Source organism: Phycodurus eques, chromosome 3, assembly GCF_024500275.1.
Source record: "Phycodurus eques isolate BA_2022a chromosome 3, UOR_Pequ_1.1, whole genome shotgun sequence".
NCBI classification, from domain to species: domain Eukaryota; kingdom Metazoa; phylum Chordata; class Actinopteri; order Syngnathiformes; family Syngnathidae; genus Phycodurus; species Phycodurus eques.
In genome coordinates, this window is record NC_084527.1 from 29,791,677 (window position 1) to 29,807,730 (window position 16,054).

The window sequence follows — 16,054 nt, forward strand, 5'->3', positions numbered from 1 at the left end:
AGCGTATTGCATTCACTTGGATAAAAAAAAAAAAAACTCCTGTTTTTCTGAAATAGTCAAAATAGTCAAAAAAACAGGTGGAAAAAAAATGTGTCCGAAAAACAAAGCCCTCAAAAAAATTACTCAGAAAAACAGGAGTTTTTTTTTTTTTTTTTTTATCCAAGTGAATGCAATACGCTTCCGTATCTTACTACTGCTCACTAAAAAGTTAAAAAAATAAAAAAAAAAAAAAAAAGAAGAAGAAAATAAATATGGTGGTATATGACTTCAAAAATAAACTTTGAAAAAATAAACATAAACAAAGTAAACTTATTTACAGTTTATACTAGAAAAATAAAAATATAACACTGGATACATACTAATACACGGAGATGAAAATTCTAGGCCGAAACCGAAAACCGAAACTGGGGGGATCCTGCGCCGAAACACCAAAGGAAATTAAGCCTCTATCAATCAAACTTTATTTGTAAGCGCTTTTCATACAAAATAATTTAACACAAAGCGCTTTCCATTAATTAAATACAAAAATAAATCAAACCTGCCAATTATTAATCATAAAACTATGCCATTTATTCGTAAAACTGCATTTATGGCGATGACTGCAGCACTGCCAAACTATAGAAATTCACTTCCAGAACAATTTGTCTGAATTTCCATATTTTTAAAATTATGTCAAGACCATTACCGTGGCACAGTTATTGCAGTATATTATGTAACAGCCTTTTAAAAAATCTGCATACTGTTCAATTTCATAAAATAATCATGACTCTATAATCATGTAAATGTTATTAAATTATGGAATTAATATTTGTTATTTTAAAATATTTATTGCATCAACCTGGCGGACGTATTTGCAGCCAAATGTCTTCTCTTGCATAGTACTTTTGTACTTCCTGTATACACTATTGCTGCTGAAATGATGCAAATCTCATCAGCGTTATCATATATTACAGCATTTTACTCTATAAACACGTACTAATTTGCCTTCTATTTTGCTCTACTTTCTTCTTCTTCTTTTCCTTTCGTCTTGTCCCTTTAGAGGGTCGCCAGAGCGCGTCATCCTTTTCCATGTAAGCCTATCTCCTGCATCCTCCTCTCGAACACCAATTGCCCTCATGTCTTCCCTCACGACATCCATCAACCTTCTCTTTGGTCTTCCTCGAGCTCTCTTGCCTGGCAGCTCCATCCTCATCAGCCTTCTACCAATATACTCACTATTTCTCCTCTGGACGTGTCCAAACCATCGAAGTCTGCTCTCTCTAACTTTGTCTCCAAAACATCGAAACTTGACTGTCCCACTGATGAGCTCATTTCTAATTTTATCCAACCTGGTCACTCCGAGAGCGAACCTCAACATCTTCATTTCCTCTGTTTGACTGCTTCCTCTGCTCTGCTTCCTGCTGTCTCTTCAGTGCCACTGCCTCTAATCCGTACATCATGGCCTTACCACTGTTTTATCAACTTTGCCCTTCATCCTAGCAGAGACTCTTCTGCCACTTAACACACCTGACACCTTCCTCCACCCGTTCCAACCCGGTTGGACCCGTTTCTTCACTTCCTGACCACACTCACCATTGCTCTGGACGGTTGACCCCAAGTATTTAAAGTCCTCCACCCTTGCTATCTCTTCTCCCTGTAGCCTCACTCTTCCCCATTCATTCACATATATTCCATCTTACTTTGGCTAATCTTCATTCCTCTGCTTTCCAGTGCATGACTCCATCTTTCTAAGTGTTCCTCTACCTGGGCCCTGCTTTCACTGCAGATCACAATGTCATCTGCAAACATCATGGTCCACGGGGATTCCAGTCTAACCTCATCTGTCAGCCTAGCCATTAACACTGCAAACAGGAAGGGGCTCAGGGCTGATCCCTGATGCAGTCCCACCTCCATCTTAAATTCGTCTGTCACACCTACAGCACACCTCACCGCTGTTCTGCTGGCCTCGTACATGTCCTGTATTATTCTAACATACTTCTCCCCCACTCCAGACGTCTGCATGCAGTACCACAGTTCCTCTCTGGGTACTCTGTCATAGGCTTTCTCTAGATCTACAAAGACACAATGTAGCGCCTTCTGACCTTCTCTGTACTTTTCAATCAACATCCTCAAGGCAAATAATGCATCTGTGGTACTCTTTCTAGGCATGAAACCGTCCTGTTGCTCGCAAATACTCACTTCTGTCCTGAGTCTAGCCTCCACTACTCTTTCCCATAACTTCATTGTGTGGCTCATCAACTTTATTCCTCTATAGTTGCCACAGCTCTGCACATCACCTTTGTTCTTAAAAATGGGCACCAGTACACTTTTCCTCCATTCCTCAGGCATCTTCTCACGCGCTAGAATTCTATTGAACAAGCTGGTCAAAAACTCCACAGCCACCTCTCCTAGATGCTTCCATACCTCCACAGGAATGTCATCAGGACCAACTGCCTTTCCATTTTTCATCCTCTATAATGCCTTTCTAACTTCCCCCTTACTAATCATTGCCACTTCCTGGTCCACCACACTTGCCTCTCCAACTCTCCCTTCACTCTCATTTTCCTCATTCATCAACTCCTTGAAGTATTCTTTCCATCTATCTAGCACACTACTGGCACCAGTCAACATATTTCCATCTCTATCCTTAATCACCCTAACCTGCTGCACATCCTTCCCATCTCTATCCCTCTGTCTGGCCAACCTGTATAGATTCTTATCTCCTTCTTTAGTGTCCAACCTGGCATACATGTCATCATATGCCTCTTGTTTGGCCTTTGCCACCTCTAACTTTGCCCTATGTCGCATCTCGATGTATTCCTTTTGCCTCTCCTCAGTCCTCTCAGTGTTCCACTTCTTCTTAGCTAACCTTTTTCCTTGTATGATTTCCTGTCCTGTGAGGTTCCACAACCAAGTCTCCTTCTCTCTGTTCCTGCCAGAAGATACATCAAGTACTCTCCTGCCTGCCTCTCTGATCACCTTGGCTGCAGTGGTCCAGTCTTCTGGAAGCTCCTCCTGTCCACCGAGAGCCTGTATTACCTCCTCCCGAAAAGTTGCACAACAATGGTCCTGTCACAGCTTCCACCACATGGTTCTCTGCTCTGCCTTTGTTTTCCTAATCGTCCTCCCCACCACCAGAGTCATCTTACACACAACCATCATATGCTGTCTTGCCATACTCTCCCCTACCACTACCTTGCAGTCGGTAACCTCCTTCAGATTACATCATCTGCACAAGATGTAATCCACCTGGGCACGTCTACCTTCGCTCTTGTAGGTCACCCTATGTTCCCACCTCTTCTGGAAAAAAAGTGTTCACTACAGCCATTTGCATCCTTATTGCAAAGTCTACCACCATCTGTCCCTCCAAGTTCCTTTCCTGGATGCCGTACTTAGCCATCACTTCTTCATCACCCCTACTTCCTTCACCAACATGTCCATTACAATCTCTCACGTCTCTCTGTCTGGGATGCTCAGAACTACTTCGTCTATCTCCTTCCAGAATTTCTCTTTCACCTCTAGGTCACATCCTACCTGTGGGACATAGCCACTAATCACATTATACATAACACCCTCAATTTCAAGTTTCAGCCTCATCACTCGATCTGATACTGTTTTACCTCCAAGACATTCTTAGCCAACTCTTATTTTAAAATAACCCTGACTCCATTTCTCATCCCATCTACACCATGGTAAAATAATTTAAACCCTACCCCTAAACTTCTAGCCTTTATGGCACTACTGTACCATGGCATTATCAAACCGTGAGTGTAGGGTGTGTATAATAAAGTGAACTCCCAGTCATTTCAACTGGATGTTCAGCAACTCGCGTGTGCCTGTCAGTCAGTGTTCAACATGTAAAATCTTATGCATGTGATGCATATTTATATCTTATGCATATTTTGGTAGTTTTATTTCGGAGAAAGACGTCTGTCGGTCTGCCAGACTTTTGGGCTATTTTTGGGCCAAACATTTTGGCGGCCGAAATTTCAGTGTATCACTACATACATATTATTATTATTATTTTTAAAATACTTATTTACAGTAATTTTGTCATGTATTGTACGTTTTGGGCCACAAAAAAAGTTGAAAATGTTTTGCTGTATTGTATTTATGTCAGCAATAAAAGTGCTTAAATTTAACGGTACGAACAACACTCCGTCAAATTATTTTGTTTTAAATCAGTGTCGTAAAAATGAGTATAGTGCAATGAAAAAAATGAGTGAAAACGCACTGTAAAATAAGACACTAAATAAATATGATACCAATTTATTGCCCGTTAACTTTACCTAAGGAGGCGAAAGGGGATGAGCACTAAAACCTCTCATTGAAGAAGAGCATTCTTCCATAATAATAACGGGGAAATTGTGATTCAGGTGTTTTTTCATGGGAAGTCATGTGGGACATTGTCATTTAAAATATTAATTGCTGTGTTGGCCAATTTGCTGCACATTTCATTTGATCATTTATTTATTTTTTTATTGCCTTGCTCACAGTATAACCAGCGAGCGCTTTTTCATTTTTGCCAGTCGAATCACCATCCAACAGAACTGGAGAGGATCTGCAAGGAGGAATGGCAGATGATCCCCAAATCCAGGTGTGAAGAACTTGTTGCATCATTCCCAAAAACACTCATGGCTGTATTAGCTCAAAACGGTTCTTCTACTAAATACTGAGCCAAGGGTCTGAATACTTATGGCTGTGTGATATTTCAGTTTTTCATTTTTAATAAATGTGCAAGAATTTCAACAATTGCGACACTTAGAGGTGATGCTGGGAAACTGTTATCTTAAATCTGCACATCAGAGACACATGAACAATTAGCACTGATGAACAATTCATGCCCGGCAACATTTGATTTGACAATGTAATTAAGGCAAGGACTCAGAATTCATTTGTTAACCAGTGTATTTAATGAACCACTGATATTTGTGAGGACACCTATTAATTGATCAAGGCGATCACATTTATGCCGCCAAGTGCCCTCACAATCGGTTTGTGACTCCAGCACATGCACTGAAAAAAAAAGAAAAAGTCATTTGAATGTACTTAATTTGAACATGTACATTGTGTTGCACATGATTAAAATGTGTAAAAAAGGATTTTCTTTAGGAGAAGAGGGGTAAATTATGTAATTTTAACACATTTTAATCACATGCAACCGATGTACGTTCAAATTAAGTAAATTCAAAGGACTCTTTTTATCAGTCTATACGAGTTGGAGCGTAATTGCGTCGGATACCCTGGGGATGCCGGAGGAGACGACAGGGACGGTGGACGAATCCCCCGAACATGTGGTGCGTGACTCCGACTGCACATAAAAAGAGTCCTTTGAATTTTCTTAATTTGAATCGGTTGCACATGATTAAAATGTGTTGAAATTACATAATTTACCCCTCTTCTCCTAAAAAAATAAACTATTTTTTTTTCAGTGTGCGTGTCCTCGCCTGTGTATTAAAATAATAAATTGAGAATCAAAAAGGACTCAAAGTTTTTTATATCCTCTTTGATATTGATAAATTCTATTTGAATTAAAAATATTTATTGCAAATTTACGCATGAACCTTTATCTCACAGGGCTGAGTGTAGGTTACTGTATGAACGCATTTGTTATGAGTTATAACAATACATGGGGTGATCAGAGTCAGCCACACGTGCTCCCAGCACCCGGAAGAGAAGTGTCACCCATGATCGCAGCGATTCTCTCCTTCAACGGGGTGAGTCCCTCTGCGCCGGTTCTTCCGCCTGTTTTGGGCACACTTTGGCAGTGGGTAGATGTCTTCAGCTTCACATTCACCTTAATGTCTGACCACTTCTTTTTTATTTCAGCGTGTGTGGACTGTTCCGACCCCACAGCCTCGACAGCCGCACACTCGCTGTCCCAAGGGAGCAGTTGGCTACTCCATTTCCACGTTGATTGGGATGTACAAAGGATATGTGCCTGGATTCATGCGTACCCACAGATTCATGCATCTGGATATTTCTGTGCATGCGACGTTTTCTGGATTTGAGCGTGCGCCATGTTTCAGTCGGAAATCCACGCAAGTCTTTGGACATGAGGCCCCAGGTGATTCGAAAACAATATTCAGACCGATCTGTGAGAAACTGAAACATTTTCTGTTTTGTGTTTGTCGTTTATTTGATCAAACGTTGTGAGCAGAACAAGTTAAAACTTTTACTTCTTCTGCTCACGTTTGATCAATGTTTATACTAAAAGCTAGTCTAAAACGTTTCAATCATCACTACTCGTGACATTTTAACACAAAGTTGAACCAGTCAAAGGTACAAAAAGTGTAACATCATCAAAAGACTCACTGCTGAAAAGGGATGAAATGCTGCTTGTCCTCATCGTCTGTTTTGCCATGAGCGATATCTGTTATATCCATCACTGCAATAAAACCACAGCATTAAAGACTGCCCCCAGTGGCCTACTTTGTTAGACACACAGCATTTCTTCGAATATATCCTATAAAACTGGGAAGCAACAATAGTACTTGGAATGACCTGCTGCTAGCAGCATTCAAACAATAGTTTGTGTTTGTGTAAATATATATTTTGCTACTTATATTTGATGCTATAAACGTATTCACATGTATTGTAGGATTTTAATGTTGTTTTTGTATATTTTGTTCCATAACTTTCAGTTTTTACATAATAAGTTAAACACTCCGCGGAATTTCATACCCTTGTAGAGTTTAAGATTCTGATGTAAAACCTCAATTCCAATTAAGTTGGGATGTTGTGTTAAACATCAATAAAAACAGAATACAATGATTTGCAAATCATGTTCAACCTATGTTGAATTGAATACAATGCAAAGACAAGATATTTAATGTTCAAACTGATAAACTTTATTGTTTTTACCAAATAATCATTAACTTAGAATTTTATGGCTGCAACATGTTCCAAAAAAGCTGGGACACGGTCATGTTTACCACTCTGTTACATCAACTTTTCTTTTAACAACATTCAATTAACGTTTGGGAACTGAGGACACTAATTGTTGAAGCTTTGTAGGTGGAATTCTTTCCCATTCTTGCTTGAGGTACAGTTTCAGCTGTTCAACAGTCCGGGGTCTCCGCTGTCATATTTTATGCTTCATAATGCGCCACACATTTTCAATGGGAGACCTGGGAGACAGGTCTGGACTGCTGGCAGGCCAGTCTAGTACCCCCTTTTATTCCGAAGCCACGCTGTTGTAACACGTGCAGAATGTGGTTTGGCATTGTCTTGCTGAAATAAGCAGTGGTGTCCATGAAAAAGACGTTGCTTGGATGGCACCATATGTTTCTCCAAAACCTGTATGTACCTTTCAGCATTAATGGTGCCTTCACAGATGTGTAAGTTACCCATGCCATTGGAACTAACACAGCCCCATACTGTCACAGATGCTGGCTTTTGAACTTTGCGTCCATAACAGTCCTGATGGTTCTTTTCCTCTTTGGCCCGGAGGACATGACGTCCACAATTTCCGAAAACAATTTGAAATGTGGACTCGTCTGACCACAGAACACTTTTCCACTTTGCATCAGTTCATCTTAGATGAGCTCGGTCCCAGAGAAGCCGGTGGCGTTTCTGGGTGTTGTTGATGAATGGCTTTTGCTTTGCATTGTAGAGTTTCACGTTGCACTTACGGATGTCGCGTTGTTTTTCTGAAGTGTTCCTGAGCCCATCTGGTGATATCCTTTACACGCAGTGCCGCCTGAGGGATCGAAGGTCACGGGCATTCAATGTTTGATGAGCATTCCTCAACTTTCTCAGTCTTTTTTTGCCACCTGTCCCAGCTTTTTTGTAATGTGTTGCAGCCATAAAATTCTAAGTTCATGATTATTTGCTTCAAAACAATAAAGTTTATCAATTTGAACATTAAATATCGTCTTTGTAGTGTATACAATTAAATATAGGTTGAACATGATTTGCAAATCACTGTATTCTGTTTTTGTTTATGTTTAACACGACGTCCCAACTTCATTGGAATTGGGGTTGTAAGATCAAAGTAGACTGGAGACATCTTTAGAACTTCTCTCAAAGGCCTGTTTTACTCATCTGAAGCCATATACTTTATATCACTCTTAACATACAGTATCATTTGTGCCCCAACATCAAACAATCTCAGCTCGACTCAACTCAACTGTATAGAGCACTTTAAAAACAATTGCTGTACATAAACACTGAACTGAACATGAAATACAAATACTACTTCTCCTAATAATAATAAAATAACAACAATACAGTAATATAATGACACAAAGAAAGTATATTTAACATTGAAACACTCCTGCAGTGCCACCCCTGTGTCTTTAAACCAAACTGTCACACTCCTTATGTTGGCCACCTGCTTTTTCACCAGCATCCTGTTGGTGGTCTCAATGTTGTGGTAAGATTTCACCGAGGAGGGAAAGAAGAGTCGTATGCTACCTTCACACTGGCATAAAGCTGGTCCAGAGTTTTATTACCGCTTGTTTCATAGTCTACATCTCATGTGAAGTTGTTAGTAGATGAGAAAGAGGAGGGTTGTTATTATTATTTATGATTGCAGTTTCCACTAACTACTATGAGGCCGGGATGCTGGAATCACAGCACATGTGACGTTACTCGCGTTGGCTGCAGCTGGTGATTGAATGTAAATAAACAACTGCAGTTTTCTAACAGCCACTAGTTTGTCCGTTGGGGAGTAACCTCACATATTCCTTAGAATGATCAATGATAGGAAACAAATCAAATCGCCTGCCCCAATTACCCCTCCCTCTGACTTGATTTCGCTTTAGCGCCGCCTCTCATTCCTCTCAATATCACCTTTGAGATGGATTTTTTGCTGAGGGGACGGCGACTGGCTCCATGTTCGAGCCGAAAAGGGGAGTAGTTCCTCGCGGTTGTAGGGGAAGCATTATAAACACGAAGGAAAAAAATCAGATAGCATCAATATTTTCCAACAATACATTTTTGACAAAAACAATTTATAAGGGGGGCTACAGTAAGGGAGAAAGCAACAAAGAAATAAGCGAAAGTGAGTCAGAGCTTCGGAAACAGACTCTCAGCACCTGAAAACGACTCAATCAAATAATGTAACAGCAGAAAACCTAACACAATGTAACAGCAGCAAGCCTAACACATTTTCTTTTGTCCCCCACCGAGGACAACACAGACCATGCAATTTGCCAAGATCAGGAAAGTTTGTTCGGCACTCGAACAAGGACGATTTCAAAGCTAGAATTTGGATCAAATTTAAATACATCCACAGATGGTGGGTAACTCATTTTAATTGATGAATATTTTTCCAACTTTTTTTTTGTTTGTTCACATTTTTCACCTGTACTCTCAATTGTTTCCAGAGAAAAGGTTATTGACAACAGTGATGAAGAACACTGGACCATGATGTATGGATGGATGAGACTACTGGCAAGCCACGACCACCAGATTAAGAATTACTTTTCCTAATCACTTTAGGTAAACCGCCATACAAGAGGAAAACTATGGTAAGCCACTGAGAATCCCAAGCAGTGAAAAAGCACCAGCAGTTTCATCACTTATTGCATTATACCAGCAAAGCATGGCCGTGAGAAATATTTAAGGGCTGAAACAAAAGCTCTTAAGACATTAAGAAAAATGTTAAATTCTGTTTACATAGTACTCTTATTTTAGTAATTGTAAGTGTGTGCGTGTGTGCACGCACACATGTCCACAAAAAAGAAGTGGTGTGGGAGGGCTTTTACGAGCCCCATTAGTGTGGACACCAAAAGGTGAGGACAAAAGCTAAAAAAGAGAAAAAGTAAAACTATTACATTTAAAAATATTAAGGAAAAAAAAAAAGCCCCCAAACGCTCATTTGCAAAACAAAAAAAATAAATAAATAAAATTGTCAATTGGTTACTGGTTTCATTTGCCTTGGAGCATCATAAAGACCACAGCTGCCAATGATGCGCTTTACGCAGGGTTGAACGGAGTCGGTCAGCGGGCTGGTTCATGTTAAAATTTTATTTTATTTTATTATGTCAGAAGTAGTTTCAACTCCCACCTCCGACAGAACTTTGCTCATGTTCCGGGGGAGGCGGGGTACATCGGGTCCGAGTGGACCATGTTCCGCACCTCCATTGCTGAGGCGGCCGACCGGAGCTGTGGCCGTAAGGTGGTTGGTGCCTGTCGTGGCGGCCATCCCCGAACCCGTTGGTGGACACCAACGGTGAGGGATGCCGTCAAGCTGAAGGAGTCCTATCGGGCCTTTTTGGCCTGTGGGACTCCTGAGGCACCTGATGGGTACCGGCTGGCCAAGCGGAATGCAGCTTTGGTGGTCTCTGAAGCAAAAACACGGGCATGGGAGGAGTTCGGTGACGCCATGGAGAAAGACTTCCGGACGGCTTCGAGGAAATTCTGGTCCACCATCCGGCATCTCAGGAGGGGAAAGCAGTGCACCATCAACACTGTGTATAGTGGAGATGGGGCGCTGCTGACCTCGACTCGGGACGTTGTGAGCCGGTGGGGAGAATACTTCAAAGACCTCCTCAATTCCACCGACACGCTTTTCGCAGCCGAGTGTGAAGCGGCTGGGATGAGAATCAGCTCCTCCAAATCTGAGACCATGGTCCTCAGTCGGAAAAGGGTGGCGTGCCCTCTCCGGGTCAGGGATGAGATCCTGCCCCAAGTGGAGGAGTTCAAGTATCTTGGGGTCTTGTTCACGAGTGAGGGAAGAATGGAACGGGAGATCGACAGGCGGATCAGTGCAGCGTCTGCAGTCATGCGGACTTTGTATCGATCCGTTGTGGTAAAGAAGGAGCTAAGCCGAAAGGCGAAGCTCTCGATTTACGGTCGATCTACATTCCTACCCTCACCTATGGCACGAGCTGTGGGTCGTGACCGAAAGAACAAGATCCCGGACAAGCGGCCGAAATGAGTTTCCTCCGCAGGGTGTCCGGGCTCCCCCTTAGAGATAGGGTGAGAAGCTCGGTCATCCGGGAGGATCTCAGAGTACAGCCGCTGCTCCTTCACATCAAGAGGAGCCAGATGAGGTGGCTGGGGCATCTGATTCAGATCCCGGACGCCTCCCTGGTGAGGTGTTCCGGGCACGTCCCACTGGGAGGAGACCCCGGGGACGAGCCAGGACACGCTGGAGAGACTACATCCTTCGGATGGCCTGGGAACGCCTCGGGATCCCCCCGGAAGAGATGGATGAAGTGGCTGTGGAGAGGGAAGTCTGGGCGTCCCTGCTAAAGCTACTGCCCCCGCGACCCGACCTCAGATAAGCGGTAGAAAATGGATGGATGGATGGATAGATGAAATATGTGAACAGCGGAACCATGTGAATCATTGTGGAACGCAATTCATCATTATCATTATTATTTGTTTTAATCACCCCACTGGCCAGCATGCAGATATGGGGAAGGGGGGTATGCACCTACAAGCGATGGTGCATTAGTGGGGATGGATTCATGGGGTTAGCAGACATATTTAAGTGTTATCCTCCATTTTATCCTCAGCTCATACTGTATTTAATCACTTGGCTCCAGTGACGCACAGATCGCTCTCTCCATGGCATGCAAGACCATCATTGCTCCTCACTTAAAGGGAATGATTGAAATATGCCACCTTGATTGCCGGTAAATAAAGTCAGCTATGTTTACGCCCACCGGCGCAGACAGCCCCTTTTGTTAAATACGACGGCTGCATGCGTCTCCGAGATTATGACAAGCCGGTCTAACCCGACACCCTTCGCAGAGTTACACCCCCCGCCGGATTCACGCTAGTCACGAAAATGGAGCCCCATGAGTGTAGGCAAGGCAACATAGTGGAGGACTGGTCTGCCTCACAGTTGAGGACCGGGGTTCAAATCCCGGCCTTGCCTGTGTGGAGTTTGCTTGTTCTCCCCGTGCCTGCGCGGGTTTTCTCCGGGTACTCCGGTTTCCTCCCACATCCCAAAAACATGCGTGGTAGGTTGATTGGAGACTCTAAATTGCCCGTAGGTGTGAATGTGAGTGCGAATGGTTGTTTGTTTATATGTGCCCTGCGATTGGCTGCCGACCAGTTCGGGGTCTACCCCGCCTCTCGCCCAAAGATAGCTGGGATAGGCTCCAGCACGCCCATGACCCTATTGAGGATAAGCCGTACAGAAAATGGATGGATGGATGAATGGATGGACCCCCAGTTGCCTTGATGGATCCATCTCTACACGAACGACTGCACCTCAGCGAACCCGACTGTCAAGCTCCTGAAGTTTGCAGATGACACCACTGTCATCGGCCTCATCAAGGACGGTGACGAGTCTGCATATCGACAGGAAGCGGAGCGGCTGGAGCTGCGGTGCGGGCGACACAACCTGGAGCTGAACACGCTCAAGACGGTAGAGATGATCGTGGACTTCAGGAGGCATCCTTCGCCACAGCTGCCCCTCACGTTGTCCAGCTGCCTTGTGTCAACCGTCGAGACCTTCAAGTTCCTGGGAATTACAATCTCTCAGGGCCTGAAGTGGGCGACCAACATCAACTCCGTCCTCAAAAAGGCCCAGCAGAGGATGTACTTCCTGCGGCTTCTGAGAAAGCACGGCCTGCCACCGGAGCTGCTGAGACAGTTCTACACAGCGGTCATCGAATCGGTCCTGTGTTCTTCCATCACAGTCTGGTTTGGTGCTGCTACAAAAAAGGACAAACTCCGACTGCAACGGACAATCAAAACTGCTGAAAGGATTGTCGGTACCCCCCTACCCACCATTGAGGACTTGCATGCTGCCAGAACTAAGACAAGGGCGTGCAAAATCCTCTCGGACCGTCTGCACCCCGGTCACCAGGCTCTTCCAGCTCCTTCCCTCAGGTAGGCGCTACCGATCAACGCAAACTAGAACTAGTAGACATTCCAACAGCTTCTTCCGTCTTGCGATCAACTTCTTAAACACCTAACCTATAATTCCATTACAACAAGCTGGCAATTTTTTGACTTGAGTTCGTTGTCACATTTCTGTGGGGCCAATTATGTATTACTCGTGCACTCACTGTAGTTGTCTCGCCATGCTGCACTATTTGCATATACTGGCCACTCATGCCAGAGTAGCATCTGCTCCATTTGCACACTGATTGAGGAGTATCTGTAACATTTGCACAACCGACATTGTCCCAGATGATCGCACTACTCGTCACTTTAAACCGCATACACTCCTTGAAGTCTCAGCGCCCTTTGCACAATGGTCATTGCACCGGACTATTGCAATATTAGTCGTTCGAACTGCTCTAAGTGCTAGAGGACTCTGCATCTTTTTGCACAATTGTTTTTTGTCAATGTCTTTATGTCCCCAAAGTGTTCTGTAAATTGACTGTTTGTTGTACTAGAGCGGCTCCAACTACCGGAGACAAATTCCTTGTGTGTTTTGGACATACTTGGCAAATAAAGATGATTCTGATTCTGATTCTGATTCTGATCAAGGCAACTGGCACTCACTGTTTTGTATCCTGCAGTAACCAAATGTATCCATTTTCAAGGTAATTGCTGTTTGTGATTGCTACTGCTAGTAAAATTATGTTCAATTTTTGACAGCTTTCCACCATGCTACGCAGTCTTTTCATGTATGGCTAATGGTAGAAATGCAACACATGGTGCAGGCTGTCAACGCACAATACACAAATGGACTGATGAATGAGGAGGCTGCTTTAAGCAAGCATTTTGGCCTGTCTTCATGAGCTTTTTCACCATGCACTGCTCCACCTGCTTGTCTCTCATATGCATAAAATCAATTACAACTACTAAGAATCAATATACAGGATGGTAATTGTCCTGGATGGGGATAAACAAAACTTTTTTCTTTTAAGCTGTTGAGCTGAGTGGATTTTTATTTCCCACTAATGTGGGAGTTTATTCCCAGCGCATTGAAAGGGAAATATTTTGTATTGCTGATCAGACCTGAACAGTCTACCAGCATTTGAAAAGAAATTAATTATTTAGGTCAACTGAAAATGTTTTTTTTTCCTAACAGTACCAAGATGGTTGTTCTTTTTTTCCCTCCTCAAATTTGCTAGAATATCCAGCAAGAATATTGAAGCAGACTGAGTGTTCTTGAACTCCATCTTACAAAAGTGTGATGCTTGAGTACTGTGTATTCTACCCAGCTCTTTTTGAAATGTATTCTATTTTCCTGGCAGAGAAGAATAATGTGACTTCTGAGTTAGAAGCTTTTTTGACTGTGGTTTGCTGAGAAGAACGCATTTCTCAATAAATAGGCTAATCATCAGACCAAATACTAAAAGATGGTTGCTCAAGTTATTTCCAAATGTCATTCAGTATTTTCTAGGTCAGAAAACAGGTGTTGCCATTGAATTCAGCACATGGATCGCTTATTTTACACATCAGAACATCAGAAATCAAAAGGTACTGCAGGACAAAGCAATTACATTTTCATTTATTTCAAACAGATACCGTATTAGACTGTATGATCCAGAAAAAGAATCTCACCAGCCACACCAAATGGTCTCCTTAGTCCGCCTGTTTGTTTCTTCCCCTCTTTCAGCTCCATGCTTCCTACTCTGATGATCTGACACACCAGGAAGAGACGCAGCCTCATCAGGTCACTTCTGCTAAGCTCCTGGATTCAAAATGTAAACCACAATAGATTTCTTTGGGCAGATTAAGTGGAAAAATAGCAGTCTATGAGTCAGAGCAGCTCGAGTGCAAATAATGAATATTGACTTTTTAGGTCAAATGAGTTAGAATTTGCTTTGAGAAGATTTTGGTATTAAATGTTTGATCATACTCTTCAGATGTCAAATGAATGATAATGCAATATTGTTTGTGTTTGAATGGCATGACCAAAAACAGCTGAAATATGTATGTAAATATATTAAAATTGTGATTTGTGAAAAATGTGCAAGGAATAAGAGCTCAGCTCAACTTTCAGGACATGAGGAGCCATTCAGTAGTGTGCTTCCTGTCACAGATTTCAGGAGTCATAAGCTAAAGGAATAGTCAGTGGGTTGGGATATGGTTACCGTGAAGAGTGCTGGCAGGTTGTTGAGTTTTTCAATTTCTTTAGGCATCCCCATACTGTCCCACCGGACCAAGAAGTTCTCGCTGCATGAATTTAAACAAGGACCACTTTAGGAATTGTATTTTTAAATTAAAAAAAAAAAAAAAAACACAAACATACTTATGCAGAGCTGCCAACCTAAAGAAATTCACTTCCAGAACAATTTGTCCAAATTTGTCTGAATTTCCTTATTTTAAAAATGTTGTCAAGAACCTTAATGCGGGACAGTTATCGCAGTATAGATGATACGAATTCTGCATACTGTTCAATTGCACAACATAATCATTACATTTTAATCACAATCATTAATAAATTACTGCTTCAAAATTCATTTTGTAAGAAAAAAAAAGTATAAAGTGGATCGTGACACGTGATGCATATCATCACCAATATGTGAGCATAAAAGCAGTTAAAGTGGTAAACTACTATACAGTAAATGTTGATTAATGTTCTTATTAATTACAGTAAATGTGTTGAGATGTTTCACTTGTTAGATAATAAGCTAACAGGAAATAGGAGAATTTTCTTAAATTCACACTTTTTAGTTGATAAACAATATTCAAAATCATTCCATTTTCTTCTAGGGTCGCGGGCGTGCTGGAGCCAATCCCAGCTGTCATCGGGGCAGGAGGCGGGGTACACCCTGAACTGGTTGCCAGCCAATCGCAGGGCACATAGAAACAAACAACCATTCGCACTCACAGTCATGCCTACGGGCAATTTAGAGTCTCCAATTAATGCATGTTTTTGGGATGTGGGAGGAAACCAGAGTGCCCGGAGAAAACCCACGCAGACACGGGGAGAACATGCAAACTCCACACAGGCGGGGCCGGGGATCGAACCCGGGTCCTCAGAACTGTGAGGCTGACGCTCTAACCAGTCGTCCACCGTGCCGCCATATTCAAAATCTTTGGTGGCAAATATTAGTAGGCTACTTCAAACTATCAGATATTCGTAATGGATTTCAAAAGCAGGAATAAGTGGCCTAAATTACAAAACTCACCTTTTTTCAAAATTTAACTAAAGTGTGACTGTGTTTGCCTGTGGCCCCCAATTGACAAGCTGCGGCCCTGGTCT

General features: G+C 42.5%; 1 protein-coding gene across 2 annotated transcripts in view; it reads right to left on the reverse strand.

Annotated features, from left to right (window-relative positions):
• Positions 1-16,054, reverse strand: part of dock5 (dedicator of cytokinesis 5) — a 56,859-nt gene that overhangs the window by 27,154 nt on the left and 13,651 nt on the right. For both annotated transcript variants that reach the window (XM_061673058.1, XM_061673057.1), the window contains exons 9-11: positions 14,940-15,021; positions 14,407-14,536; positions 6,295-6,367 (exon numbers count right to left, since the gene is read on the reverse strand). In XM_061673058.1, the coding sequence (XP_061529042.1) occupies positions 6,295-6,367; positions 14,407-14,536; positions 14,940-15,021 (285 nt within the window). The remainder of the gene's footprint in view (positions 1-6,294; positions 6,368-14,406; positions 14,537-14,939; positions 15,022-16,054) is intronic.